The sequence below is a fragment of the Leptosomus discolor genome, chromosome 5 (assembly GCF_034619465.1).
Source record: "Leptosomus discolor isolate bLepDis1 chromosome 5, bLepDis1.hap2, whole genome shotgun sequence".
NCBI classification, from domain to species: domain Eukaryota; kingdom Metazoa; phylum Chordata; class Aves; order Leptosomiformes; family Leptosomidae; genus Leptosomus; species Leptosomus discolor.
Genome location: NC_141395.1, coordinates 46,924,540 through 46,952,304, shown reverse-complemented (window position 1 = coordinate 46,952,304; position 27,765 = coordinate 46,924,540). Strand labels below are relative to the sequence as shown.

Here is a 27,765-nt window from a genome sequence, read left to right as displayed (position 1 = left end):
GCTCTTCATAGCATGGAGGTTTGCAAAAGGGCATGTCAGTGCCAAGTTGTCTTCACTCAAGTGGCATCCTCCTGCTGCTGCCTTTGATCATCTCCTCCCTCTTCGTCTGAGGTGGAGAGATGAATCAGGCTGTTAAAGCTGGACTAGAAATGTAATGCTTAATTTACTTAAACTTTCCCTGAGCAATATTTAGTCAGCATTTCAGAAGTCCTTAAACAGACAACAAATAGGGATTGCTGGTACCAAAACATCCGTAGCAGGAGTTTCCTTGTGGAAACGAGGTGTCAGATTCGTCATTGCGATTGTTTAATTGTAACGTGAAACAGAAGAAGCAAGTAAGCATCAGGGAAAAACAAGCAAACAGGGTTAGTCTGGCGCTTAGTCGGTCTGGCAGAAGGAATTAAGGGTAATTAATGACAGCAGTTGAGAAATAGTGATTTAAATGGCAGAAGAAAATATGCTGCCATTTGTATATAGGGAGATACTGAGGTTTTGCAAACACAGTAACTTCTCAGCCCTCTCCTACCTTCAAACGTTGTTGAATATTGCTTTAAAACAAAAATCCAAGCAGGAAATGGATTTAGGTTAGCAATTATTTTCAAAGGAGTGTTACTGATTCACACTTAGTTAATTCAGTTCAAATAACGGTGGTTTCTGAACAATGAGGTATCACTGAATGCCACGGTGAAGCCTAAGAGTATTGTATTACTTTTCCATTGCTTTGGCTGTATTTATTTTAAAATCGTAGTTCATGTTGGGACAACCTTATAATTAAAACTAAGGGACAGAGGCTGAATTGTGGGCATTTCCTCAGTGTTTCACTTGCTGATATTTACTTGCTTGTTGCCTCACAAATTGGAGGAAGAATCACTGAAGCTGGGAGGCAAATCATTCATGTAATTGGACTTTGGATTCTTATATTACTAAATTTGGAAGTGAGAGGGTAATGCGATGTGTAATGGATTTCCCTGTCAGTGCAGATTAATGACTCTCTGCTATGCTTTTTCCCAGTTTGGGAGATTGCTTCAGGAATAGTTCCTGTCTAAGTTGTTTATTTGTTAATAGACTGAATGCCTCCTATAGTGTTTAATAAGCTTTGAAAAATCATCTTTATGCTTAATGCTACAAGTTTTCTTTATCCACTTCTAATTCCTTAGAAAGCTATTGGACTCAGACCCATGTAATTTTCATGTAGGAATAATATACAATGCAAATCTCAGTTATGTCATTGATGGGTGGATGGTAGGAGAGCCTGGCTATGCTACGTTTCATTAAAATCATATAAAGTTGCTAATCTACTTCTGTGAAATGTCATGAATATATGGAAAAGTTAGCCTCTGGCAGGAAAGGAAAAAAGGAATAATGCAGCTTCCTGTTCATGTATAAATTTCTTTTGCAGTTATTGGAAACACAGTTTTGAATTTAACCTCTCCCTGGTGAACTTCAGTTTTATGTGTGCTTTTGGACTATCCTTACCCTGTTCATTTGTGCATGCTCTCAATGTTCGTTCTTTCATGCATGCAATATTAGGTATATGTTAAAAATGCTGTTAATGAAGTGATTTTCTTTTCCATCCCTTTTTGAATATGAACAAATAGATTTGCTGTCACTAACTGATTTAGGTGCATTGTGGGCAGGCATCAAGACAGAAGGTGGATTGACACAGTCACAGTCACCTGGACAGACAGGATTTCTGAGCTACGGTGCCAGCTTTAGCACACCTCAACCTGGACAGGCTCCCTATAGCTACCAGATGCAAGGTCTGTATAAACAGATATTACCGTTAATTAGATATAGTTAATGCTATGGGGTTTTTTTTCCCCCTTATTTCTTTTCATTCCTAGGATAAAAATGAATGTTTGCTTGAGGACTTCCTGCTGATGTTATTGCAGTTGAAGCTGAAGTGGTGACTGCCTTTTCTGAGAGCAGCAACAGGCCAGCTCTCAGCAGTTTGGAAGATCCCTTGCTTAGTGACTTCATTAATTTTTAAATCTTGAAGTGTTGTAGTGTTATTACAGTAAAACTGTATCTCCGAATAGCAGTAATTTAACACATAGTGAATGTGACAGAGCGAGTTCTGGAAAATGTGTCAGGTTTATGAATTTAGGAAGTGCCAAATATAGTTTGACACCTGAGTGTGTTCAGGCAGGCGAAAGGAGATAAAAATACCTACTGCAGCTGTGGATGTGGCTAAGTAATGATTGCAGTCTGTTTCTTTGAAGTCTATTTAAAAACTGTAAGTCTGTGTATGTACGGGCTATTATTATCAATTGTATTTTGTAATCTTGCTTGTCTGTTTAGTTTACTTAGTATCTTTCCACCTTATTCTCCCAATTCCTTTTTCCCCTCCTGTATCGGGAAGTTGCTGGGTGTACATGGCTCTGGATTTTCACCACTTTAAGGGATATTTTAAAGAAATCTCTGTTTACAACAAGTAGCTAATTTTGCATGTCTGCTGCAGGACTTTTCACCCCTGAATTTGACACTTGAAATCAGGTGTGTTGCAGATTTTAGGATTGTTGAAATAGGTGACCACTCACAAAATCGGACCACGTTTTTTACAGGTTCGGCACCTCTCCTTATTATTATAATGCTTCATTTAAATTGTGCGCCATCATGTAAATGCTCCATAATATGTCCTGAGGCAGAAGTGCTTTCAGAGACCAAGTGGATGAGGTTTTGATTTTGTTCCACAGCTTTAAGGGTGTATTGATCCAGTCCTTCACTCAAACACAAGAGAGGTGTTTTGAGTTGTTTTTTTTTAAAAATCCCTTTTTGAACTGTGTGTTGAGTAGCTCTGTAGGGCAGAAGTAACCATCTGACATCTGAAGTATTGCTTATGTAGAGAGCTCTGACAAGTGAGAGGAAGATGGTATAAGAATAGTACGCAAAATTCCATCTACGTGCTGAATAGTGGTGAACTTCTGCTCATGGGAGTATATATAAATATAACCAGGTTATTGGTTTTGCTTTCTGCAGATAGCCACAATTAAAAAACCAAATGCACATGCACACATCTACTGAAAAAAAGCCTTACCTCTCTGTAGGAGAGAGCTCAAAATGCTTGCCAGCAGCAACTACAAGGAACTCCTGGACTGACATTCCAGCTCTTAAGGAACTGATAATTCATGGTCTCTAGGAAACAGAGTTATTGAAAAATCCTGTCTGTGTTGCCTATAATTTCTATTGCAGTAGTGCCTTGGTGCCACGGTCACGTATCCTGTTGCGCTAACTTATATAGCCAAATGAAAAAACAACCCCCGTAGAAGTTGGAGGCTAAAATAAAAGACACAGGCTAGGAGGGCATAATATCGCAATAAAGCTGACACTGTTTAGGCATAATAAGCAGTCGTCACCCCATATTGATTATCTAACAGCTCTAAAGGTGGGGGGTTTTTTGTAAGATACAGAGCAGAGGGTTGTCAATAAAAAGGGGGTTTAGGGAGGACAATGAAGTAGTTTTGCAGATGTCTACAGGAAACTCATTCGGTGGAGGGAGGAAAGGGGGAGCAGCATGGGATAACGTGAGAGGGTGCTTGTTGGAAAATTTTAAGAGTAAGCAGTGAATTCTGGCATTAGTAGAGCTAGGACTCAGTCAATGGAGTACATAGAGGTCTGTCATAAAGGGTATTGCTTTATTTTCTGTGATATGCAAAATGTGTATGAGATCAGAATTGTCAAGGTTGTGAAAGGGTGGTAGTTGTCAAGAGGTGGAATAGTAAGATCTTGGAAAGCATTTCAGCTGTACACATCGAAAGGCAAGGATCTAAAAAAATTCTGCAGAAGAACTGTGTTGAAGATGACCCAGTTGTGAAGCTGTAGTGAGAGGAGAGTCAGATGCCTTGATTTCATGACAGTATTGTCCGCAGGGATGAGGAAGGAGGGGGTCTGAGCCTGGGTTGTGCTCCAGCTGTGCCGTGCTTGGGCTAAAAGCTGGCTGCCCATGGGAGGCAGTAGATTGCTGAGAGGCTGGCTTGGGTGAAAGAGCCACAGGTTGGAGTGAGAGAGTCTGGATGTCCCTGTGGTATGTATGTCATTTCTGTTGTGCTTGTAAATGGCATGGTGTGTGGATGGGAGCAAGACTGGTCTCCTACAGAAATGTTACAGACCATAAGAATAGAGATAAGGAGAACATTTCAAATTAAAATATTAGTGGAGTTGTTAGAAGCTAAGTAGAAAACAGTCACCTTTCTAAACAAATAGGTCTTTCTTGCAGTTAAATGTTAACAGTATATGTCTATACTATACATGAGAACATATGTCTTTTTAATGTTTTCATTAGGCCAACTTTTGAATTTGAAGCAACTTTAAATTGACTTTAATTCTTCCTTTTGATTGAACAGATGTTAAAAGTAAACAGGAACATTTGTTTCCCTTTCCTCATTTAATTTTGGAAGGAGAACCTATTCATAGTTTCAACTATTATTTAAGAACAAAATTGATTCTCTTGACACCAGACGGGGGTAGTGCTGCTGCTGTTTCAGTTGTTTGTGCAGAAGCCTCCAGAGAGGGAAATGAGTTTATTCTCCCTTTCCCCTCTAGCAGTATTATGGGCAGGCTGCAGCCCCGGCCTTGTCATAGCCCGCAATAACCGTTCTTCATCTCCTGCCTGCGGCTGCTGAGCTGCTAAATGGAGATAATGGATCCCACAACCTACTTCACAACCAAGCGTTACATGACAGCGTGCTCGGGGCCCTGCTGGCATTTTTGCCTGCAGTAAAGGGGATTTCCTAGCAGCCTTGCAGTTGCTGTGCTCACGCTCCCTGGTTGGGGTTACCTCGTGCTCAAAAGCTTTGGAGTTATTCCGGTTCTTCTCCCTGGGGCAAATGTCCCCCTGCAACGTAAAGGCGCTCCCTCATGGTGCGTGTGCAGCCAATTAAACCCAGTGCTTTTCCTGACCCTGCTAAAATTACAGCGTGATTAGTCACCGAACAATAGCGGAGGGAGAGACTGCCAACTTTTGAAAATGATGAGGAAAATCGCTGCCTGTGACTCCTTGCTAAGGTTATTCTGGTAACTGGATTTTCATTTGTTACAAACTTACCATCCCTTTAACAGTGGGTGCAGAGGGGAGAGGGTGGGAAGAGGAGCTGGGTGGTTCTGCCACCCCATCCCCCCCCACCCCTCCACCCTTACTTTAATGAGCGTATTCCTTAAGCTGATTTTCATATAAGTTGCTTCAGAGATTTTGAAAGACCACTTACATGACTAATGGCTGTGGGAATGGGCCGTTGTTCCTATATTGGCAGAGTTATAAGGATTGCCCAGTGAGGATAAATGAAGTGAAGGACTGGGGGAAACGCCAAGGAAAGACGTCCATTTGCACCTGTCTTCTTGAGTATCCTGTGATTGTGATAAAAGCGTGATTTTTCCCCTGCACCCGATTCTTCTACCACTGGAAGGGTTCTAGACCTGTGATGAGCACCAGCATTTTTTGGTTACGAAGACTGTGATGTCTGAGAATGTGCTAACCAATTGGTTTGGGGATTCATCCATAAAAAAAGTAAACGTTAAGGTATTCAGTTATTGTTATACAGTATAAAAATATTGTGCTGGATTGCTAAGCTGTTACTACGACAACAAGGGGGTGTTTGCCAAGGTTTTTTTAACACTGTAAGCAAACGGAAGAAACCTTGAGTTTAAATAGCCCATCTGGCTGTCTTAGGCTTTCCCAGGAGAGCTGCACTAAACTTCTGCCACATATATTGTACCCTGATGATAGACATAGCCCATGGCAAGGAGGCTGAGCTAGGAAAGCAAATGGACTACTGTGGCAAATACACAGGGGAGGACGGCATCCTGCGCCTCGTGGCGGTGCGGGGGTGAGCCCCACGCCTGGAGCCTGCGCCCTAGTCCCAGCAGGGTCCAGCCGCCTTCCGACGCTGACTGGGATTCCCAGCTTTAATGTGGGTCTGCACTCTTTGTAAAATAGACCTTTGACCTGCAATTTACAGCTTTTATCACATTTTAAAGCTACGTAGCTGGACAGCTTGGGGCAGTAAATCTCACGCATTTCATAGATACTCTTATTTTTGTGTCTGTTCAGCTAAGGCAGGAACAGCAGCTCTATGCCATGCCGTGGCCAATTATTTCAAAAACAAATGGCAAAATTGGAGCATTTTAAAAATTACTTTAGGCCAGTGGTTCTGGGTGGCCCGTAGAGCTGTTTCTGAGAAACCTGCTTCATGTTTGTTACGGTCTAGGAGACCCCTACCCCTCCTCTATAGGAGCCAGTGCTGACCATGAGATGAAAGAGAGAGATCTGCATGTTAGTGTGTGTGTGTCTTTGTCTGAGAGGGGGTGATGCTGGCTGGCATGTAATTACTCTGCTCATTTGCTCTTGCAAATTATTTGCCAAACTTTCTGTGGAAAGAGAATGTATTCATCAAAAAAAGTTTTGTTTTGGTTTGTTTTTTTTTTTCTTCTTATAACTATGAGAGGCCTTTTATATGTTTTCAGAATGGTTCAACCGTGCACCTATAAAACTTGTGTTTGAATGCATTACTGAATCACTCAGAAATAACTATGGAAATAAAGAGACACAGTGACTTCTTCCAGCCAAAGCACTGTTAGAATAAAATAGCATTTCAAAGTTTTGCAATTTAAAATATTTTTCAGCTGTATTTTGGCTCTGGGGTTTGTGATAATAAAAAATAACATCTGTTTTCCAATTTTAAATTAAATTTAAAACAACATGTTTTTCTCATTAGTACTGTTTATCTGTACTATCTGCTAAACTTGAATGTCAACTCTTCTGCTGAAGTAATCTGATTTTAGTTCACAGGATTAGTAGCATCTATCAACAACCTCAGAGCTTTTGCACTAATAGAAAATACAAGAGAAGTGTTTACAGTCATTATCACATGTTAGGTTTGAGCTTCATCTTTTACTCCCAGTTCTGTTGGGCTTCACGTCTCCTACTTTGAGGCTTAACTTGTATGTGTTTTTAGTAACTTTTGCAATCAAAGCATTTAATTATTTTTCTTTCTGATTTCTTATAGCTAGAATACTTATTGGTTTGGGTTTTTTTGTTTGTTTGTTTAAAAAAGTAAATAGCTCGCAAATGTCTTTCAGGGGTTGTACTAAGCATGCAGCCCTGCCTGCATTTCTTGCTGTTTGGAGTTGCAAGAAATGTTGCTTTTCTCAATAAGTAATGGCTGCACGGGATGTGGTTGTTAGTGGAGTTGCGTTAGGTACCTCAGAGGATGGATGCATCTGTGTGCCTGGCTCCCTGTTGATTTCCATCCCTCCGTGCCTCCTTTGCTCACCTGCAAGCTTTTACTCCTAAGGTCTCAGTATAGCTTTTCACTAAGGCAGGTTTTGGTGGCAAGGGAGGCTGTAAACAACCCATGAGCTTTAATGTGAGCTCCTCGCTGGCTGGTGCTCTCCCGCTGGATGAGTTCAATAGGTTGCCTCATTACAGACTTTCTGGTGGCTTATGTAGCTTCACCCTGTGCATCCATATGTCTCAGCTGGTGGCTGTGTCACTCTCGGGTTATAACCAGCAAGGGCAAAACAGCTGAAAGGGGGTTTCTGCCCTTTTAGTGGAACAGCTTCTCAGGTTAGGTATTAAACAAGAGCCCCATCTGTCTATTTTTCGTGGTTCATGAAGAGGGGTGGAGGGAGGTGAAGGCAGTAATTCAGTCTCTGGGCTAAATTCGATCTTGGGTCACCCCTCTCAGAGAGGTACTTTTTTCCCCTGTGTCGTGCCTGGTAGACCATCAAAAAAGAAAAAGGTTTGCGGCCCAAGGCTGTCCATGATCGATTAGTGAATCCTAATGGCTTTGCAGTTGGGCTGAGCTGCTTGGAGCAGGGAGTTGCAGCTTTTGCTGTTCTGCTGAGGGGCTGAGGCTCAGGGAAGGGAGGGGACCCGGTTCTCAAAGGCAGTAGGAGAAATGGGGCCAGTGGGCTTCACGGAGGGGAGATGGGATCTCTCGGGACAAGGCTCACAGTTACTGTTCAACAAAAACTGGAAGTTAAGAAACCCACCCTACTTCCACAACACTGAGTGTTATTCAGAGGGGTGGGATAGCCTAATACTCAGCAGACCTGAGGTGGCCCCAGATTCCTGCCTAATTTTCAAGTTTTTCTTTTTATTGCAATAATGAAACACAGGGTATAGCAACAATGAATTATCACTTTCCACATATTAACATGTTATAGAGCTGATGACAACCAAATCAGTCAACATATGGGAAATATTACAAATATGCTGTATCCTTCTGATATAATCGCATGATGGAAGTTATTTTCCAATACTGTGTTTTAGTAATTCACATAATTTTTCATTTCATTTCAGGCAGCAGTTTTACAACATCATCAGGAATATATGCAGGAAACAATTCACTCACAAATTCTACTGGATTTAATAGTTCACAGCAGGTAAATTTGTAAATACAAGTTGAGGAAACTTTGGCAAACTTAGAATTCTCAGCCACTGAAAAAATGGAGCCCATAAAAATGGAGCTTTTTGAAAGAAATTAGCATCATTTGAAGTTACACTAATGTTTATAAAAGGTTTTTTTTTTTCAATTTGTCTTCCTCCAATAGTAGAACTAATGGTCTGGGCTTGATGTTCTTATTCATGTATCTTCCTCAGTGTGTCTAATAAACTATTTGTATGAGAAGACATGCTAAATTATGTGTAATTCAGGTTTTGTTTTACTGCCTCACAGTTTTAGGTCCTGCAGCATCCAATCTAGGAAGCATACGTGCTGAAAGTCTGACATATGTTTGTAGTTATATTTTGGAATTCATACTAAAAAGTAGCAAAACTTTGATGGACTATTCAGTTGCTTTTTTCTCTTGCAGGAATATCCCTCTTATCCGAGTTTTGGCCAGGGCCAATATGCACAGTATTATAATAGCTCACCATACCCTTCACATTACATGACAAACAGTAACACCAGCCCGACGACACCCTCCACAAATGCAACATACCAGCTTCAAGAGCCACCATCTGGCATCACCAGTCAAGCAGTTACAGATCCTGCAGCAGGTAATTACATGGATTTTATGGTCCCTGTGAGGCACATTTTTGTAAGTTGAAAGGGGGTTGAACTGGATTTTTTTTTGTGTAGTTGTTGAAATTTTTTTTTTATTATTTCTTAATCCTAAACCTGTGGCATGTCTTGCACAGATCCTAACAGAAAATAGACTAAAGAAAACTGGGATCAGTAAAAGTTTTAAAGCTTGTGAAAAAGTTCAAGTTGTTTGTATTTATTTGTAAAATGCTTGTGTTAAAAATAGCAGGATATGGCAAAGTCTTTACACTAAACCAGTACCTGATGCTTTTAAGTTCTGTCTTCATTAAGATAAACCCCTTTGATTTTTCCTAAGATGGAAGTCAAAAGGCCTTCAGACCATAGCCCAACTGTCCACTTGAAAGAGAGCTTTTGTGTTTTTCACTTTCAGACGACATGATAATGCTTGTAATGGGGAGTTGAGATTGCACAAGTGTTTCCATTTTAAGAAAAGACTTTCAGTGGCTTGTCCCTTTTCCCAGTCATTTTACCTTTCTTGCTGGAATTTGGCAGTCCTTTACTAGTTGAGATTTTTTTTGAACATTTATGCCAAACTGCTCCAGCTGTTTTTGGAAATGAAGGGTGAAAAGTATTTTTCACATTATTAAAAAACTTACTTTTTTTAACAGTTCAAGCATGTCAGTTGTTAGTAGATGGCAGAAGTTTGAAAACTGTCAGAGAGGAAATCCAAGGTTGCAGTAATGCAGTGAGAAGCAACTATGATTTGGTAATGTTATCAGGAGGTTTTGTTTTCAGATTTTGTTGGGGGAGGTTGTTTTTTAGTTTTCTTGAAGTGTTTGATAGGACTGATACTGCATGTGCAGTGTGAGCTTTAATATCATTTGCTAGGGCTCTCTTGCTTTCCTGCATGAGGGTGTACCTGAAGGAAATGTGTGTGGTGTGGTCTTTTTTGATACATTTGATGAAAGTAATCTAAATATGTGAATGGATATTGGAGTCTGTGACTTTGGGAATATATAGATGCATATTGGAGTCTGCGTAATTACTCTGCTTTTCACTTTGTTTTTAATTTTTTGGGTTTGTTTGCATTTCAAATTGGAAGCAGTAAGTTCTTTTTACCCCAGAAAACAAATGTGATCAAGTTCCTTCTATCAGTTCCTTTTTAAGAAGTCTTTCTTTTCTCCCTCAAGTCTTTCATGCTCTTGTTAAGAAAGTTTTGTCTACAAATTTGGAAGAAGTTGTTGGGCTTTCTCATGGATGGGTCCTGCACCTAAGCCCTCTTCTAGTTTATGCTTTCATGTATTGAAAGCTGTATACTCATGGGTGCCCTACCACAGCTCACCTAGACATAGCCATTCCTTGGACATGGGCACACCTCCGCTGACATTGCTGGGACTGCCGCTCTTTCCTGAGATATTTGTTACTGATTAAACAATTCTGAAAAAAGTTTCTTCAAATAGTTAGTAAATAACAAGTCTTAACGTAGCTATAGGGTTATCTTGGGCTGGCTGCTTGTATCACAGACAGGGACATGTTTAGGAAAGTACCTGCTGTGGGCCACTGTCTATTAGCAGCAGCTAATGGAGTCATAGAATCATAGGATATTTTGAGTTGGGACCTTTAAAGGCCATCCAGTCCAACCCCCTGCAGTGAGCAGGGACATCTTTAGCTACATCAGGTTGCTCAGAGCCCTGTCCAACCTGGCCTTGAATGTTTCCAGGGGTGGGGCTTCTACCACCTCTCTGGGCAGCCTGTGCCAGTGTCTCACCAGCCTCATTGTAAAAAAAATCTTTCTTGTATCTAGTTTAAATCTACCCTCTTTTAGTTTAAAACCATTATCCTTGTTCTGCTGCAACAGGCCCTATAAAAGTCCCTCCCCACCTTTCCTGTAGGCCCCCTTTTGGTACTGGAAGGCCACTAGAAGGTCTCTCTGGAGTCTTCTCTTCTCCAGGCTGAACAATCCCAACTCTCTCAGCCTGTCCTCATAGGGGAGGTGCTTCAGCCCCCTGAACATCTTCATGGCCTCCTCTGGACCTGCTCCAACAGCTCCATGTCTTTCTCATGCTGGACACAATACTGAATCACAGAATGGTAGGAGTTGGAAGGGACCTCTGGAGATCATGTAGTCCAACTTCCCTGCTAAAGCATGTTCACCTGGAACAGATTGCAGAGGAAGGTGTCCAGGCAGGTTTTGAATATCTCCAGGGAAGGAGAATCCACACCCTCTCTGGGCAGCCTGTTCCAGTGCTCTGTCACCCTCAGAGTAAAGAAGTTCCTCCTCATGTTCAGATGGAACCTCCTATCATAGAATCATAGAATCATTAGATTTGAATAGACCTCTTAAGATCATCAAGTCCAACCATTGACCTAACACCACCATGCCCACTAAACCATGTCTACAACTGCTACATCAACACGTTTTTTGAACACCTCTAGGGATGGTGACCACCATTTCCTTGAGCAACCTGTTCCAATGTTTGACTACTCTTTGTTCAAAGAGTGTGCCCGTTACCTGTCGTCCTGCCAGTGCGCAGGTACTGCAGGTGGGGTCTGACCAGAGCAGAGCAGAGGTGGAGATCACCTCCCTTGACCTGCTGGCCACCTTCTCTCAGTGCAACCCAGGATACAGTTGGCTTTCTGGGCTCCAAGCACACATTGCTGACTCGTGTCCAGCTTTTCCTCCACCAGTAACCCCAAGTTGTTCCTGACAGAGCTGCTCTCAATCCCTTCATCCCCCAGCCTGTGTTGATACTCGGGATTGCCTTAACCCAGGTGCAGGACCTTGCACTTGGCCTTGTTGAACCTCATGAGGTTCTTTCTGTTCCCTTTCACCAACATGGTGGCAGTCAGTAGAAGGTGTAGAGCTAGATCCAGATTTCTCCATTTATCTTTACACACTCTACTTATCCTTATGCATTTAAGTTAGGATCAAGCCCAGTTAGGCTCCTTCAGTGGAGAGAGATGAGCACCTCTAGAGCAGTATGTAGAGTTCAGTTTAACTACCCTTAATCCAGAGGTGCCATAGTTTCTGCCCTGGCATGAGAGCAGTTTAAGGTGGTTGACATACCAGTGTTGGGTTCCTAGGTTAAAATTAGGTGAGAACCTTTTGCTGCCTCACAAACCTTGAACCTGGTAGAAAGGAAGTGAGGACCAGTCAGAGAATCCAGTGCTGTGTGTGCCATTTCCCCTTGGACAGTGTAAATTTTTTTACTTTCCTCTTGCTGAGGCTTATTGCAGAGCCTCAGCTGAGCTCATATACAGTATGCTCAGGAGACAGAGCTAGGTTGAGGTCAAAGAAAAGAGGGATTAGCATGGAGGAAGGGAAGTCTGGTGGAGTGGGAACAAGCGAAAGGTATATTAGAGTAAAAGAAATTCACAGTTGGATCAAAAATACAGAACCAAGGAGCAAACTAACCAAATTTTAATTACAGTTAGTCAGATTTCTGTAGGATATTTTGCCACACCTGGTCAGATTAGGCTGCTGATTCTTTACCACAACTGGAATGCTGCATGTGATTCTGTCATATGGGGAATGGTGCGGAGCAGTGCAGAGCAATCACGTTAGGCTGTTGTACCCCTTTAGCAGGACAGGCTCCAGCTGCTGAATTGCAGCTGCTCTTGCTGGATGTTGATATCCCTAGATACCTTCTGTAATTAAAAAAAAAAAAACATGTAATCTGTGCAGTTCTGAACTATGCCAGGACAAGCACAGAACAGCCTTCAGACTTTACAGAGGCACCAGAATAATTTGACAGACATAGGTGGTTCCTATGAATTTGGGCCAATAAGTGAAACAGAAGAGTCTAGTAAGAGACATGTGAAAAGAGAGAAAGTAATTATGTGCTCCTGTGACATTTTTAGTGGCGTTTTGTGGACTCAGAAAGCTCAACTAATTTCACTTAAAATATGTTTAAGTCCTTGTCCAAATATAAAATAATCTTTTTATGGTTTCCCACAGTTCCTAGCTAAGTATGCAAGTTTTTACCACGCAGTCCAGGACGTCCAGGGATTCTTGCAGAAGAACCTGAGATTTTCCATGCTCAGTGTTTCTTCTTTCTCTTCCCTTTGCAGATCTGAAAAATTTCTTTGACCTCAGTCATGAAAAAACCTTTTGATTGCACAGAGGTTGATAGTCCTTGCCTCCATAAATCACACATTCAAATTAATGTTATTTTCTTGTGAAGAGAAGGCGGTATTTTTGCTAGTGACATAATCAGAAAATTATTAAACAGAACAATAAATCTCAGTGTGACATTTCAAATTTTATGTGTGCTTTGCTTCAAATTCATTCAATTCAAAAGTAAGACTTTTCAAAGTTGTTTTTTTTCCACTTGTAGTATTCTAACTTTTGCTTAACAGAATAAAATGTTTTTCATCAGAATAACGACAAAATATTAGGTTCCTTCTGGGTTGAGCTTTCAATCCATACATGAGTAGATTATGCCAGGTATGAACAGTGAGTTGCTGATTTTTCATGTGAGCTGTAATATGTAAGAGAAGTAATAATAATTAAAATTATATAAAAAAAAAAAAAATAAAAGTAGACTAATAAGCGGAGATTAACTCTCTCTTCCAATACGCAAATTCATTAAAGTAGGTTCAGAGCAAACAAAAAGAAATAGTACTTTGTTGCATACAGGTAAGCTGTGCAGCGCCTTGCTGCAGGATATTGTGTATACAAAGTTTATGCCAGTTCAAGCACTGCTTAGACAAACTCAAAGATTGGATTTACACAGATAGTGGTGTCAATTCAAGAAATTCTTGACACAAAAAAATCACTGGAGACAGTGGATGAGTTAGCACTGTGTGTATGTCTGTCCTTTTTATGCTCACTCTCCTAGTCACCTGCTGTTAGCCAGTGTTGAAATTTATCCTGGACGAATGGAGTTTTGCCCCAATCCATTATGGTATTCTGAAATAATTAGAGGAACAGTCATAACATGTATTTCTAAGAGCTAATGTAGAAAATGATTACTTTTTCTAAACCTTTAATAAATTTCTCTTGCGGTATTTCAACTCTATCAGCTGGTTACAAAAAATGTTGATTTGTGCAAATTTTTGTTTAGAAATTCAGTCAGCAAAGATGAACTTATCCTTCTGTTTCATATGATGCTGTATTTATAAGTTATTAGACAGTATTTCTTGCAAGAGAGACTTGCATTGTTCTTGAGATTTGATCTGTCTCAGTTTTCTTGGTTTCTGCAATAAGTATGTTTAAAATATTACTGGAAGGGGTTTTTCATATTACTCACATACTTCACAATGCAGATTAAAAACCCCACAAGGGCTGTGCTAGCCAACAAAAATTGTTCTCAGCCATGGGTTACCATTTTGCTCTTAAAGACTAAACTTCTTTTTCCTTGAACACTGTATCATATTTAGTATCGCAAAAGGGAAAGCTGCTTTTACAGTTTCTCGGTATCATATTTCATAACAATAAACTAGACATAGGAAAGTGAACCAGAGCAAATAGACTATATAGGCAACTTTTCACTAATACCAGTATGGAAAAAAATACTGTTTTATTTGCAGTACATTGCTAGTGTTCTGATATTTGCTCTTTTTCATAAACATAAACGAAGAGTAAATCTGGAGTATGTGTTTATATAGGAAGGAAACTCCCATGAAAATTCTGTAAAAGCAGAAACGAGATTGAATGCAATAATGAATGGTGAAGTTCAGCACTGGTTTTGCTTTTTTGATAAAGGTTGTTCTCATGCTCTTACATTCACAATGTACAGCTTTTAACTCTTTTGCATTCCATCCAGCAATATATAGCCTGAATCGCTGTCACGAGATGTGTTGAGGCTAAGAACTTGATGCACTTTTCAGTAGACATTTTAGTAGATAAATAGGATGTTCATAACTTGTTTTAGTAGGATTAAAAGTAACAATAATTTCAAATTGTTTGAAAGTGTAAATAATAGTAAGGAAGAAATGCCTACAATGGAGAGAGGTACTACCTGCCCATTATGGGATTGCGTCATCTTTTTTTTCTTCAGCATTGAAAGTGGGAGAAAGATCTGGGCCACTACAGGGTTTGTTAATACAGTTGTTGTCATACGTAGTTAATGTATACTTTTATATATAAGATATTCTGTTAATATGATATTTTGTCATTATTTTGAATACACAATCCTAAATCAAAAAGTCGCCCAAGCCTTGAAATAAATAGGCATTTTTTGCCAATATTTTTAGCAGACTATTGAGGATTTCTGTCAAGTTTGTAATAGCATGCTTGTAGTCCTCAATAGACAAACATTAGATTAGTTTTTCAGGTGAAGATTTTGATGTTTTGTCAAAACAGCACTAAAGACATCCTTCTATGATCCTGTCATCCGGCATTATTCTATTTCTTGCAATACTTATTTAGTACTTTTTCTTACCTCTAATGTAGTTGTCAGACTTTTTTATAGAGAAGTAAAAACAAAAATTAAAAAATCCTCAAATACCAATGTGATTCTGCTGCGTTGTTTAATCCTGGTCCAGTTTTATGTAAGCAGTAGAGGCAGAAGTTTGTATAGCGATCATGAAATTTTGTGTTTCACTTTATTTACTCAAAAGTAAACTATGCAAATTAAGAAAATCATAGCATGAGACTGACATATTCAAAATACTTGTATCTTATGTTTTTATTTTGCTGTACAGGAGTTGAAATAACACTGGCTTGGGGATTTAAGGTCTTTATTCAAAATTAAGTATAAGATTTGAGGGGAAACCATTAATCAGGGCACAGTCTAAATGGAAAATACTTGTACATGCTACTTGCAGAGACATTTGACTATACTAGCTATCCTACACCCATCTCGTCCATGTGATTTACGTTGTGACATGAGATATGATTACTTTGATAATTTGTCAACAGCAAGAGCTCTACCCACACATTCTCCAGTTGGATTTACCGAGAAATAGACTGGATTTTGGGATTTCTGGGGTGGCTAGCTTTCCCCAGATTTGTCATTTGATACTATTACTGTATAGTGCATTGAAATCAATAGTAAGAAAATACAGCAATTATTTAGGGGGGATTTCCATAACAAACAGAAGGGAGTTACAGAATATGGCATTGCAAATGGTATCTCTATGGCTGTATTATCTATTCATAAGTAATCGAAGTATTCTTATTTATGAGGTGATGGAAAATTGTCCTGTGTGACAAAACCATCAAAACTGCCCCACAATGATGTGTAAAAGGGAAATATATGCTTGTGAAATGTTATCTCAAGTTGCAATAATATGGTGCCTTGAAGCATAGGGGGGAGTCTGCTACAGTATGGTTCATGTAGTTTAGGTAAACCAGAATGTAAACATTCCTCACAGTTAGGTGTAATTTTTGTCTGGCTTGGTGTCACCATACACTACAGGGGTTACTACCAGGGGTCAGGAGCAGGGGGTACCCATCACACCTGGAAAAGGAAGCATACATTTATAGAATCTGGGTTTAAAATGTTTTTCTGACTGACTAGAGAAGTCAAGATTGGGTCTATTACACTTGGTCAAGGTTGACCCTTACACTCCGAGTGTGTGAAGCAGAAACAAGCTGTAATGTTTAGTGTCAGCCTGGGGCAGAGTGCAGAGAGATCTAAAATTACGTGTCTGTTAATGGATGTAGAAGAGTAACTATTGCTACATTATTAATATAACTTTGTGAAGGCACATGCAACACATAGAAATGGCTGTAGTGGTCCAGATCGGTGGATCAACTGACCCCGTACCCTGCCTGCTGCAGTGGCCATCAGCAGACGCCCTGGGAGCAGCAAGGACAGTCTAAGCTTGTATAAGACTTGCCCTAAGTGCTTTTCCAGCTTCCAGATATTTTCACCTCAGGGGATTTCTAAAGCTGCTGTTCGTATGTTTAAGGTGTGCCTACATTAGCATTTTAGTTTGGAGCAGGAGTCTGTTTTGAAGTGAAGAACTCTGGCTCAGCAGATCAGTCCTAGAGCACCCAGCTGGAGTCTTTCCAAACTAACCTGGAAGGTGTCCTCCAGGACAGTACCTAATTCTTCCAGCTCCTATTGAGGATGCGTAGGACAATAGGTCAGGCTGGACCTACACTGAAATGACTCCCAGAAGCAGGCACTGAAGCCTGGGGTCATGTCTACCACTTGTTTGGTCCCACAAACCCAACCTGCTAATGCAGCATGGCTGTAGCACCCCTGAATGCTTCTTTTCCAGGGGTGTCTTCAGGCTCCTCTTGAACCCTTGTAATCTTTTGGGAGCCTGGAATTTTTTTACAAAAGGTGTTGCAAATCTCCCAGGTTTTGTCTGAACTCCTTGTGTTTAACCTGGCTGCTGCCAGCTTGCGATCTTGCTGTAGTACTGGGACAGGCAGTGGAGAGCTGATCCTCATTCCCATTTCCGCTCATGCTTTTTTGGAGGGGTGAGTTTTCCCCTGCGCTACTCTGCATTTGTGGTGCTCAAGAACAGGGTAAAATTTAGAAGCATAATAATTTCCTTTGCTAATGTTAAAGTATGTCTGTTACTATGAAGTCAGCTGAGGTTGAACAAATTAACCCCCTCATATCAATGAACGTAGAATGATGGGTATAACAATAACATGTTTTGTGGCTATGTAGCTTGACTTCAGCAAGGCTTTTGCTGCTCTGATGGTTAAATCTTTTCACTTAACAGTCATATAAGCAAACTAGGCTAAAGCAGTCTAGTAGAAACTGCAGCAGAATGGTACAAAGCTGTTTAGGAAACCATGTTCAGAGAGAAGTCAGTGAGAGCTTGCTGTTAAAATAGAAGGATAGCTACAGCAGCATTCTTCAGTGTCTGCCTTGGGCCCAGCATTTTCATTAATCATTTAGATGACGGAACAGAATGTGTTTGCCTATTAAATATGTAGATGACACCATGCTGAGAGGGGCTGCAAGTTGTTTGGAGATAGGATGAGAACTCAAAAAATGGAGATGTGATCTGAATAGGAGCAGGTGTGAGGTATACATTTAGGCAGGAATGATGAACTGCACAAATGTGGGATGGGGAATGTTGGCAGCTCCTTCCAGGCTGTACCTTTCCCTGCAGGCTGCTCTCAGTACTCCAAATATTAGTGGCACACTGAGTACCCTCAGACACTGTTGTTTTTCTTGCTCCAGAATTTGTCAGGGCTTGGGCTTGCTGAGGCTCAGGGCTCAGCTGGATACTGAATTCTTTACTTGGGTTTCCTTATGAGGACCTGAGAGCGACCATTGGACAGTGAGCTGGTAACCCAGCCATGGACATGGAGGCTGCCCTGTTGAGTACATGCTATGATTTCCCTTTACGTACACGGAATAAGTTTCTTGCACACGATGTCACCTTCCCCCTGTTGGTTACTGCCATCTGTCACACTGTTCATAACAGACTGGTTGTTGTGTCTGTTTCCTGTGTAGGCTCAGAAGCTCCAGGTAGTCGCAATGTTGTGTATTCAGTTCATGTGCAGTATTTGGCCAAGTCTTTTGAGAAGCGACCAGTTGGGTGTTGCTCCCTCCTCAGAAGATGATCTAGAGGTCCTGAAACTAAGATTTATTGAAAAGATTGCAGAAAATGCAAATTGTTCCTTGCCAAGTGGTGCTGAGGGGAGGGTAGCCTGTGGGACATGGGAAGTAAAGATTTGCTTGACTTTGCTTTGGATTACTTGTCCAGTTTGGAGAGACTATAGAGAGCGATAATCAGAACCTAGAAAAGAGGCTCATCATTGAAGGGTTAACCTAACAGCAAAGGCGATCTGAGAACAGACTTTAAATGCATGCAAATGCAATGAAGGGCATAGATTCCTTCCCCCACCCGCACCCCAGCCCCCTTTCAGAGATTGAACTTATATTGCTGTAATGAATGCTGAAGCTGTATGTTCTGTTTCTAATGGCATGGCTGTTAAAGCAGCAGAGTAGATTTCCTGGAGAGATCCATAAGAGCAAGACAGACAAATCTCTTGGGAATGATGCAGGTACAGTGGTCTTGAGAAGAGTGGGCTAAGGTGTTCCCAGCCAGCCTTGGGGTCCTGAGGCAGGGTTGGGAGTCTTTCTGTCGGCTGAGGGTCTGGTCCACTCAGACAGGTGACTTGTGCCTGTGAAGGGGAGGTGGAAATGAGCCTCCACCCAAGCTTGCAGCCCTGTGTTTGAGGTTTCGCTTGCAATATACTGAAATGAAGGTGTTTGCAAAACTGGAGAGCTGGGTGGCTCTTACAAACAGACTTTCTTCCCTGTCCTATTTCTGTGTTTCTCACTCAGAGCACACACTGTTTTTACTTGGGTTTATTTGTTGTGAAGGTTTGCCTATACTTTTTCCATGCTATCTGTTCTCTGTTTTATTTAGTATTATTACTACCCTGAATTTAATACCTAAAATTTTTAGGCATATCTGTGAGAGGAATTTTAAAAACTGGGATCTAAAGCCAAACTCCTAAAAATATTGTTAGAGACCAAGAGCAACCCTAATTTAAATTAGTCAATAGGAAATGCAATTTTTCATTACCTCCGAATTTTAGAGCACTTATTTAGAACATCGTTGGCCAATATACCTGTTGAAGAAAATCTGATCTGTTTATTTTACTGGCTTATAATTTACTTCAAGGCTTTTGTGCGTTGTTTTCTTTCTTTTCTTTTTCTTTTCTCTTAAGGATTTTAATAATAAAAATAATCTATAGCAGGTAAATTCATTTAGGTTTAAAAGGCTGGGAAAATTTGTACTAGTTGAATTATGATTTCTCATTCATGTTTAAGTACAGTGGGTGAAAGCAATCAGCATTCAAATTTTAAATAGTTTAAATAAATATTCTGAAGTATACATTGTCATAGGAAAAAATGTGTATAATTGGAACATACATGATCTTCAACATTTAAACCTCTGTCTTTAGTAATGTAGACTAACGTGGCTGGATGATTTTTGTTGTTTGGCACATACACAGAGTAACTTTTAGGTATAGGTCAAGTCTCTTTTGAAGGTTCTTTGTTTTACCTTGAGTTACATCTTAACTTGGTATTCTGCTTTGTTTAATGTAGCCTGAGATACTTAGGTAAAAGTATAATGTGAAATACATTATGTCCAGTTTCCATTAAGTGTAGATTTGAAGGCTGAACATGAGAATTTCAAGACCTTTTCCTTTCATTCAGCACAAGCAGCCTTTATTGAGTAATTGTGAATGTGTGGTGTTACACAGATGTCCTTAATGTCTCCTCCTTAATCTAACCTTTGACCTCAACAGGATGTTTTTTTAGGAGAAAGAATCACTTGTGTGAGAAGGGTACCTGTCTGTTCAAACTGGAATGCCATCACCTATGCTGATCAAAAAATAAAATTAATATTGATACAACTATGCACATCTACTGAACTCTAAAGAGCAGTTAGTGAAATTGATAAATATATCATATGCTGAAAATTCCATCTGCCTTCACAGAAATAGTTTTTTTAGGAAAAAAAAATCGATAAACATCAAAAAAAGTCTTTTCTCTGTGAACTTAAATGAAAGGAAGTCTTTAAAAGAGATTTTAAAATGTGTTGTTGCATTTCTGAGGAGTATGGTGCTTCTAGTTTAATGAGTTAGGAAGGATAATTTATGCTGGGTGTGTGCTTTGTTAATGTTTGAGCTCTTCACTGTTACTAAGTCTATGGATGTTAAGAATAATAAAACACGTTTCAACTAGCATGTTTTCAGGAAAACTTTGTTCTTACATGCGTAAATCATCATTATTTTTTACCTTTTCAACAACAGTAAATATTTTTGTAAATAAATTTTGCTGAAGCATAATAGTTAATGTACAGTACTGTTTATAAGGAATTGTATCCTGTCTTGAAGGTGCTCATTGGAAAGGGTCAATGTTGAGTAGGCCTTTGAGGAACACTATAAATTTCATATTCATAGTTGATGCATATTTAAAACTTACTAACTGAAGTTACCCTGGCAAAATAAGGACTCTGTTTTATGCCATATTTAGAAAGACTTCTATATTGTAGTGTCACAGGTAAAACCAAGTTTATTGAACATTTTGAAGTTCAAACTGAAAGGTAAGAATGTAATTTCTTTATTACAGCAGAATACAGTACAATCCACAGTCCATCAACACCCATTAAAGATTCAGATTCAGATAGATTGCGTCGTAGTTCAGATGGGAAATCACGTGGACGTGGCAGAAGAAACAACAATCCTTCACCACCACCTGACTCTGATCTAGAGGTACATTATATTAGATGTATTTGACCTGTTACAGGCTATTTTTATCATTATTTTGCACAGAGAAGTATTATTTACACATCAAAAATAAGTGGCATTGGAGCTCCCTTTCTTTTTTCTTGTAACAATATTTTCATAGAAAATAAGCGTTTTTCTTCTAAAGAACCATCTTCATGAAGAGCACCTACTTTGGAAGATACTGGGGGTTTCTTTCTCCTTTTGTTTAAAAAAAAAAAAGAGCAAGTTTTTCCCAAGTGAGAGAAAGGTTTGCGTTTGGACAGGAGACACTTCTAGCACAATAGTGGTTTTTGTTCTCTCACAAGTGTTCACATTCTTCCCAGAGTGGCCCATGCTTTATGTTGAGAACGCATCTCCTGTGACACACTGTAGCTATGAGTGTCCACACTGCGTTACTTTTCCCTTCCAAAAGCCTAGCCCACTTGTCATCATGGGAAATACAATCTCACCAGGATTTAGAATACTTGTATTTGAACACTTTTTCATTAGAGTATCATTTTGTGTGTGGTCGGAGGACAAATTTAAAACACATATTTTCCATTGACTGTAAGCAAAAGTATTATTTACTGATGCCATAAATTCTTACACATGCAGCATCTAAGTTCAAAAATTTTAATTCTTCAGGTGCCTAAAATCTTTAAAATTGGACATAGATTAAGGGGTTTCAAGTGCTTAGCGGCAGTTGGCTTTATTTTATTTTTAGAGGTAATTTTCAAGAGCAGTTATATGAACTTTGTTTTGTAAAACTTGCAGAAATACAGAATTCAAACCCCGAAGATTTAATTTTCAGGGGCTTCTCTTCATTTATTTCAGTTTCTATCTCACATCTGGCTTTAAAATAATACATTGCATAATCTCATTTTCTATGTGTATTTGACAGTAACTATAATCATATAATCATAGAACGTATTGGGTTGGAAGGGACCTCCAAAGGTTATCTAGTCCAATCCACCTACAATAAGCAGGGACATCTCTACCTAGGTCAGGGTGCTCAGAGCCCCATCAAGCCTGACCTTGAATGTCTCCAGGGATGGGACTTCCACTACCTCTCTGGGCAACCTGTCCAGTGATCCACCACCCTCATATTAAAGAACTTTTTCCTAATGTCCAACCTAAATCTACCGTTTTCTAGCTTAAAACCATTACCCCTCGTCCAATCGCTACAAACCCTTAATTTGATATAATAGCAGTTGTAGTAAAAAGCGAACAGATTGTGTTTCCCTGTCCTGGAAAAACCTTGTGTAAGTTCTGAAAATAAATGACAAGGAAACTATGGTTTTCATATATAACCATTTCAATACAATTTTCTCATTTGTGTGCTTACTGATTCAAATTTTAACTTTCCATTTCAAGTATCAGCTTCACAGAGGAACACATTGATTTGATTCTCTTTTTACAGAGAGTATTCATTTGGGATTTGGATGAGACAATCATCATTTTCCATTCCTTGCTTACAGGGTCCTATGCTAACAGATATGGAAGGGTAAGTGTCAAGAAATTGATGGGAATTTTCATTAGTATTTGCTGTTTTATGGTTGTTTCACAAGGAAGACCAGAGCATTAGTTGATTTCCTAGAGGCAAACCGGTACTGGTATTTCCAGACATAAAAAATCAAGGAGTAAAGCTGTTTTGCATGTCCATTCTTTGCACTTACTCAGCTCTTATATTCAGTACATAATTAAATAGCATTGGGAGTAATACTTTGACCACTTGAGGTTGGTCTGTAGGTACAGCGTGTCTGAAACCTGTTGATACCATCAAAATCTGCAAAGGTTTACTTCCCCTCAGAGTGTAAAGAACTTCCAGGAGTGATTGCTAAAACAACATTTGAGTTCTGAGTGATTGGAAGTGGACTATGCTCTGTATTGAGAAGGCAAGAGGAAGAATACTTTTGGACACAGATGGATTAGTCTGAAATTTTTTAGCTTAACTTTTTTTAAATCTACATATTGGCTGATGTTTTTGAAAGCCTGCTTATGAGTCAAATCCTTCTATTATGCACAGTCTAGAAATCATAACTGACCTGATGAATATCTCTAAAGACTGTGGGTTTCCTCAGTAATTCTTAGAAGAGAAACATGGTCTTAGGTGAATAAGAACAGTTCATGAATGAAATGCCGTTGTGAAATCAAACTTTGCTTTTTTAGGATTGTATTTGAAAGCTAATGTCTCAGCTTGTGCTACAATCTGTTATGCCATTTCATGTTCACCTCCTGTGAGGCATAACTAGAATGTGATTCTTTGGTAACCGTAAAAAAATCTATGTGTAAAGAACAACTAGATAGCTTTGTCTGGCTTCATGTAATCACTCTGTCTTCTTGTAAAGCTTATATTTATCAGTAAAAGGTATTGCCCTGTGCCCAGTTGAGTGCTGGGCAAAGCTGCTACTGATTCAGTCCATGCCTGGGCCAGGTTCTGAATTCCTCCTAATAGGTTTTTGCATTGTAAAAACCTTAATCAGTACTGCTTTGCAGCCTTTCTTGCTTGTTCAGGTGTTGTGTATTTTCAGAAGTGTTTGCTATAATAGCAGCTTACCTGTTTGAGGAATATAATTATTAAATATAATATAATTTCATTATGTGTCAGAAAAGCCAGTTAATTCAGCAGCCTTGGTTTCCTAGGTGTTATTAGTTTATATTTAGGTAGTAAAAAGACTCTAGAACTTTGTTTCAACAGTTATTGTATGGATGCATATAGACAAGAGCTTTATAGGGTATTAAACATTTACCAGAAGTTATTTTCTATTTCTCAGGCCAAACCCATCTTTTTTCATGGCACCTCAAAATCACCACATCTATGACAGTTCAGTTCAGAACAAGGAGAACAAATCCCAGTGCTCTCAAAAAACCTCAGTGCCAACAGAATCTTCCCACTTGCTTTTGGGCAGTAGAGTAGTGCTGGAAAAGTGTAATTAGTCATTGCCATAGAAGTACTTGTGTGAGCATATTTTTTCCATTTGTTACTAGTTCCTTGTAGTGGTTTCATTAAATGGGCCTGAACATAAACGCCTTTCTTCCTGGCTGCTTGAGGCTGAGGAAAATGGCTAGTATTCAGCTGCAAAGAGATATAAATATGTGTGCTGCAAGGAGGTGACTGACTCCTGATTGTGGCTCCATGACTGTTGGCACTGTTTACTCGAGAAGTAGCTTTGGCCCAGCTGGCTCTGGTTGCATGGCATGTGGCAGAATACTACTGCATTGCTAGACAACAACAGACCGTTGATGTTAAGAGGGGTTATGGCATTAGTGCTTATGCTGTGGATAAATATTACATCTTTTTGTTGAGAGGTAGCAACATGCATGTCATGTCCTTGGCTTTCAGATGCAGTCATGAAAGAGTGCCATTCTTGCTTTGTTTTCTTAAAGTTTCATTCATATCACAATTTCTCTTGGCTTATTGACAGCTTCAGACAACAGTTAGTGATTCCACAGACGTTAGAGGAAGATAGTGTCAAATGTTCAAAGCAAGCATGCTAAAACATGCATCTGTCATATGACAATTGTAGGGTTTATTTGCGGCAATGAGAGGTGCATATTTTCTTTAAAGTGTTTCCTAATGATTTCTGGCCCTTAAAATCAGAAATCCAGATCATAAGTCAATTTGAAAAAAAACCCAAACAAAAAAAAAACACATTGAGGGAAATTTTTGTTCTTTTCACCTATGTTCTGCCTTTTGATTGACCTAACATCGCGTTCTCGTCTGTTTCTGCACTTTGGTGAGGGCTAGCAATGCCCTTTCTAAAAAGTAAATCTAAGCTGCTTACATATTCATTAAAATAGACAAGCTAGATCTTCAAGCAAACAAAAATATCCTAATTAAATAAGAGGGGATTTGGCAACTTGGCATTCAGTTCTTTTCATAGTGCTTGAGTGAGCTATGAATGATGAGCAGCCCTACTGCTGAAGGGATTGATTTTCTTTTCCTTCTTCTCTACCTTGTTCCTCGTAACTTCTTGCTTGTGCCATGCTTTTCTGTATGGACGTTCTTACTTTTTCATCTGTTTTTATCACCTGCTTTCCTTTTGCTGCTGTTGTGCTCTGCTTTCTCCCTGCTTTTGTCCTTCAGCTTTGTTGGAACAAAATAATGCCTTTGTGTTTCAGTTTGTGCAGTCATGTTATAAACGGTTACATTTTTATTTAAGGGCAATTTGAATTTTGTGAATTTCATGGAAATGTATGAAACTCTGTAGGAATATGATTTGTCCTTCCAGAAGAGAAGAAAAAGAACCAAACCATACCAAAACATTTCCATTTGCTTTTGGATTTCATTTTTAATGTGTACAGAGAGAGATCCATTGATCAAACATAAAGTTATCAGTTACTTTAATTGGCATTAGGGCTTCTAACACCTCAAAATGTATGTTTTGTGCCAAATATCAGCTGATCAGAATTTGGAATTTGGAAACAGTCTGAGCCTTTCTTTAGTATCTTGGAGCAGGTGGAAATACATCCCAGTGTTGGCACTAGAATACTGTGGTCTTTACGTACATTTCCGTTCTCTGTGAAAGCATTTATATTCAGAAGGTTTAAAGGAATTTTCCTTTAAATTATAAGCTATTTTAATGTGGTTTAATATATTTTAGAGATTGAGAAAAACAAAGCCTGGTTTCACTTAACCCTTCATTCTGTGACCTGTAGGCTTAAGTGGAAAATAAGCCTTGTACCCAAAGTGAACTTTCCTGTTTTTCAGCTTCTTGTTTCTCCACAAAACAAAGAAATCAAGTGGATAGAATTTAGAAATGACATACAGACAATGTTTTGGCTCCAATACTGATATTCAAAACAAGAGGCCTGCTTAAGGAGTTTGACATTGGTATTTCTTTTCTTTAGCTAGACTGTACCTCCCTTGGAGATTTGTACCTGATTTTGACCATACCTGAAAAGACACTCCGACTGAACCTGCAAATCCCAATCAACAAGAAGAGATTGTTAGCTCTCCTCCTCATTGTGTGACACCTTACAATAATTAGTTAGCAATTAGTGGCTTCAGGTTGCAAAAGAAGGTTCAGTATGGAGTTATTCTTTTAAAAACCTTATTCTTGGCTTGTCTTTTTCTAAAGTTTTCAGCCCCCACTGTAGTGTCTTGACAGCAGAGTTTAATCTACTGCAGTGCCTTAAACCAAGGCTCTTGTGCATTTTAGTACAGCAGTTGCAAGATGGTGACTACACAGATATTTAAAACCCTAATGCAGGTAGAGCTTTTGCTTCTGTGAAATACGTGGGTATCCAGAGCTGCAGCTTAACACAGTTTTTATGCTAAGTGGAACTGTCTATAGAAAAAGATGGTGTTTAATCAAGCAATTAAGGTTTCTTTGAAAAGCAACCTGTTTTGTTTCTTCTCTTAGCTTTTATGGTATTTAATCTGACATTTTCAGTAGGTGCCAATGATTTTCTTATTTGTTTTTCTCCTAATTAAATTAACTTAATAAATGGCGTTACTTTAGTATTATTTTAGAGAAATCCCCATTCCGTTTTGTCTGCCTTTTAAAATTACCTTAGAGTGAAATGGTTCACAGAAAGCTTTAAAAAAGCCATTTTTTCAGACTCAGAAGTGTGATAAAAAGTTTAATAAAATACTCAATTTAGGTCATGCATACATTGAAACTTAAAATATATATTCACAGCCATTTGATTAAAATTAACCATATGGGTTTGTAACCAGTATCGTGCTCTGCTTGCCCATTTATTCTGCTTTTCAAAATGATGTTCAAAATGTTTTATGGATGGAAGCTCAGAATGGGATTAGTTCTACACTGTTACATTAGCAGTTGATAATCAAGATGTAGCTGGTGATCTTCAATTTCATCTTAGAGCCTTAGTTCATCTAACTCCTTCTAATAACTGAGACTGCTGTGGAGTGACTTCTGTTAGTGCTCAGGCACCGCAGAAATCCTTGTTTGCTTAAAAAAAAAAAAAAAGCCAATGAGCCATGAAGGATGGTGGGGTGGTAACTGGGCACAAAGATAAGCAGGAATGTCAAGGGAAAAGTAGCCTCAGGCTTAGCTAGAGAGAAAATATCACCTGCTTTCCACCTCACATGCCTCCAAAAGTAAAATAAAGGAAGATAAAGGTCTACAAACAGAGTAATATTAAAACAGAGAGACAGAATACTTTTGTTCATATTTTAAAGTCTTTCCATTTGAATTAAGAAGCCAACTATTCTTTTTTTTGGCAGTGCCAGTTTAAATAGAAGGCTTATTTTTAAGGGCAAAGTTCATCAAAATAACATGATGCCATTTTTCTTTCCCATTTAAAAGAGTTATTTTTTTGATACTAGAAAGCTTATTTAATCTTAATGTATGTGAGTTCAAGAATAGTTTTGTGTGTTCTATATAGCTTTGTTTCTAAATGTTCCTTTCCAAAATTCTTTTTCTGGTTAGTTTTACTTGGGTTTTGGCATTTCCAGGAGGCAAACAGGCTGCCAAATCACCATTCTTTTCCAGCTCTTTGCTACTGACACATTTTGCCTTTTAACCAGTAGTTACAGAAAAATGTTTGAAAGTTCAGAGATCATGTTGAAACACCTATTAATTTGATTGAGAGGTGGAAAAAGAAACTAGAGACTGCATCTCTTGGTTTTTAACTTTCAGTTGTCATCAGGTTTAGAATATT

General features: G+C 39.1%; 1 protein-coding gene across 13 annotated transcripts in view; it reads left to right on the top strand.

Moving 5' to 3' along the window:
• The window catches only part of EYA1 (EYA transcriptional coactivator and phosphatase 1), an 83,525-nt gene that overhangs the window by 18,775 nt on the left and 36,985 nt on the right, over window positions 1–27,765 (top strand). For 4 of the 13 annotated variants that reach the window (XM_086466176.1, XM_086466175.1, XM_009953198.2 and 1 more), the window contains 5 exons: window positions 1,638–1,760; window positions 8,300–8,382; window positions 8,812–8,998; window positions 20,999–21,138; window positions 22,553–22,636. In XM_086466176.1, the coding sequence (XP_086322302.1) occupies window positions 1,638–1,760; window positions 8,300–8,382; window positions 8,812–8,998; window positions 20,999–21,138; window positions 22,553–22,636 (617 nt within the window). Of the gene's footprint in view, window positions 1–1,598; window positions 1,765–8,299; window positions 8,383–8,811; window positions 8,999–10,673; window positions 10,678–20,995; window positions 21,139–22,552; window positions 22,637–27,765 lie in introns of all 13 variants that reach the window. The other 9 variants (XM_009953201.2, XM_086466171.1, XM_086466168.1 and 6 more) reach the window with 5 other exon arrangements.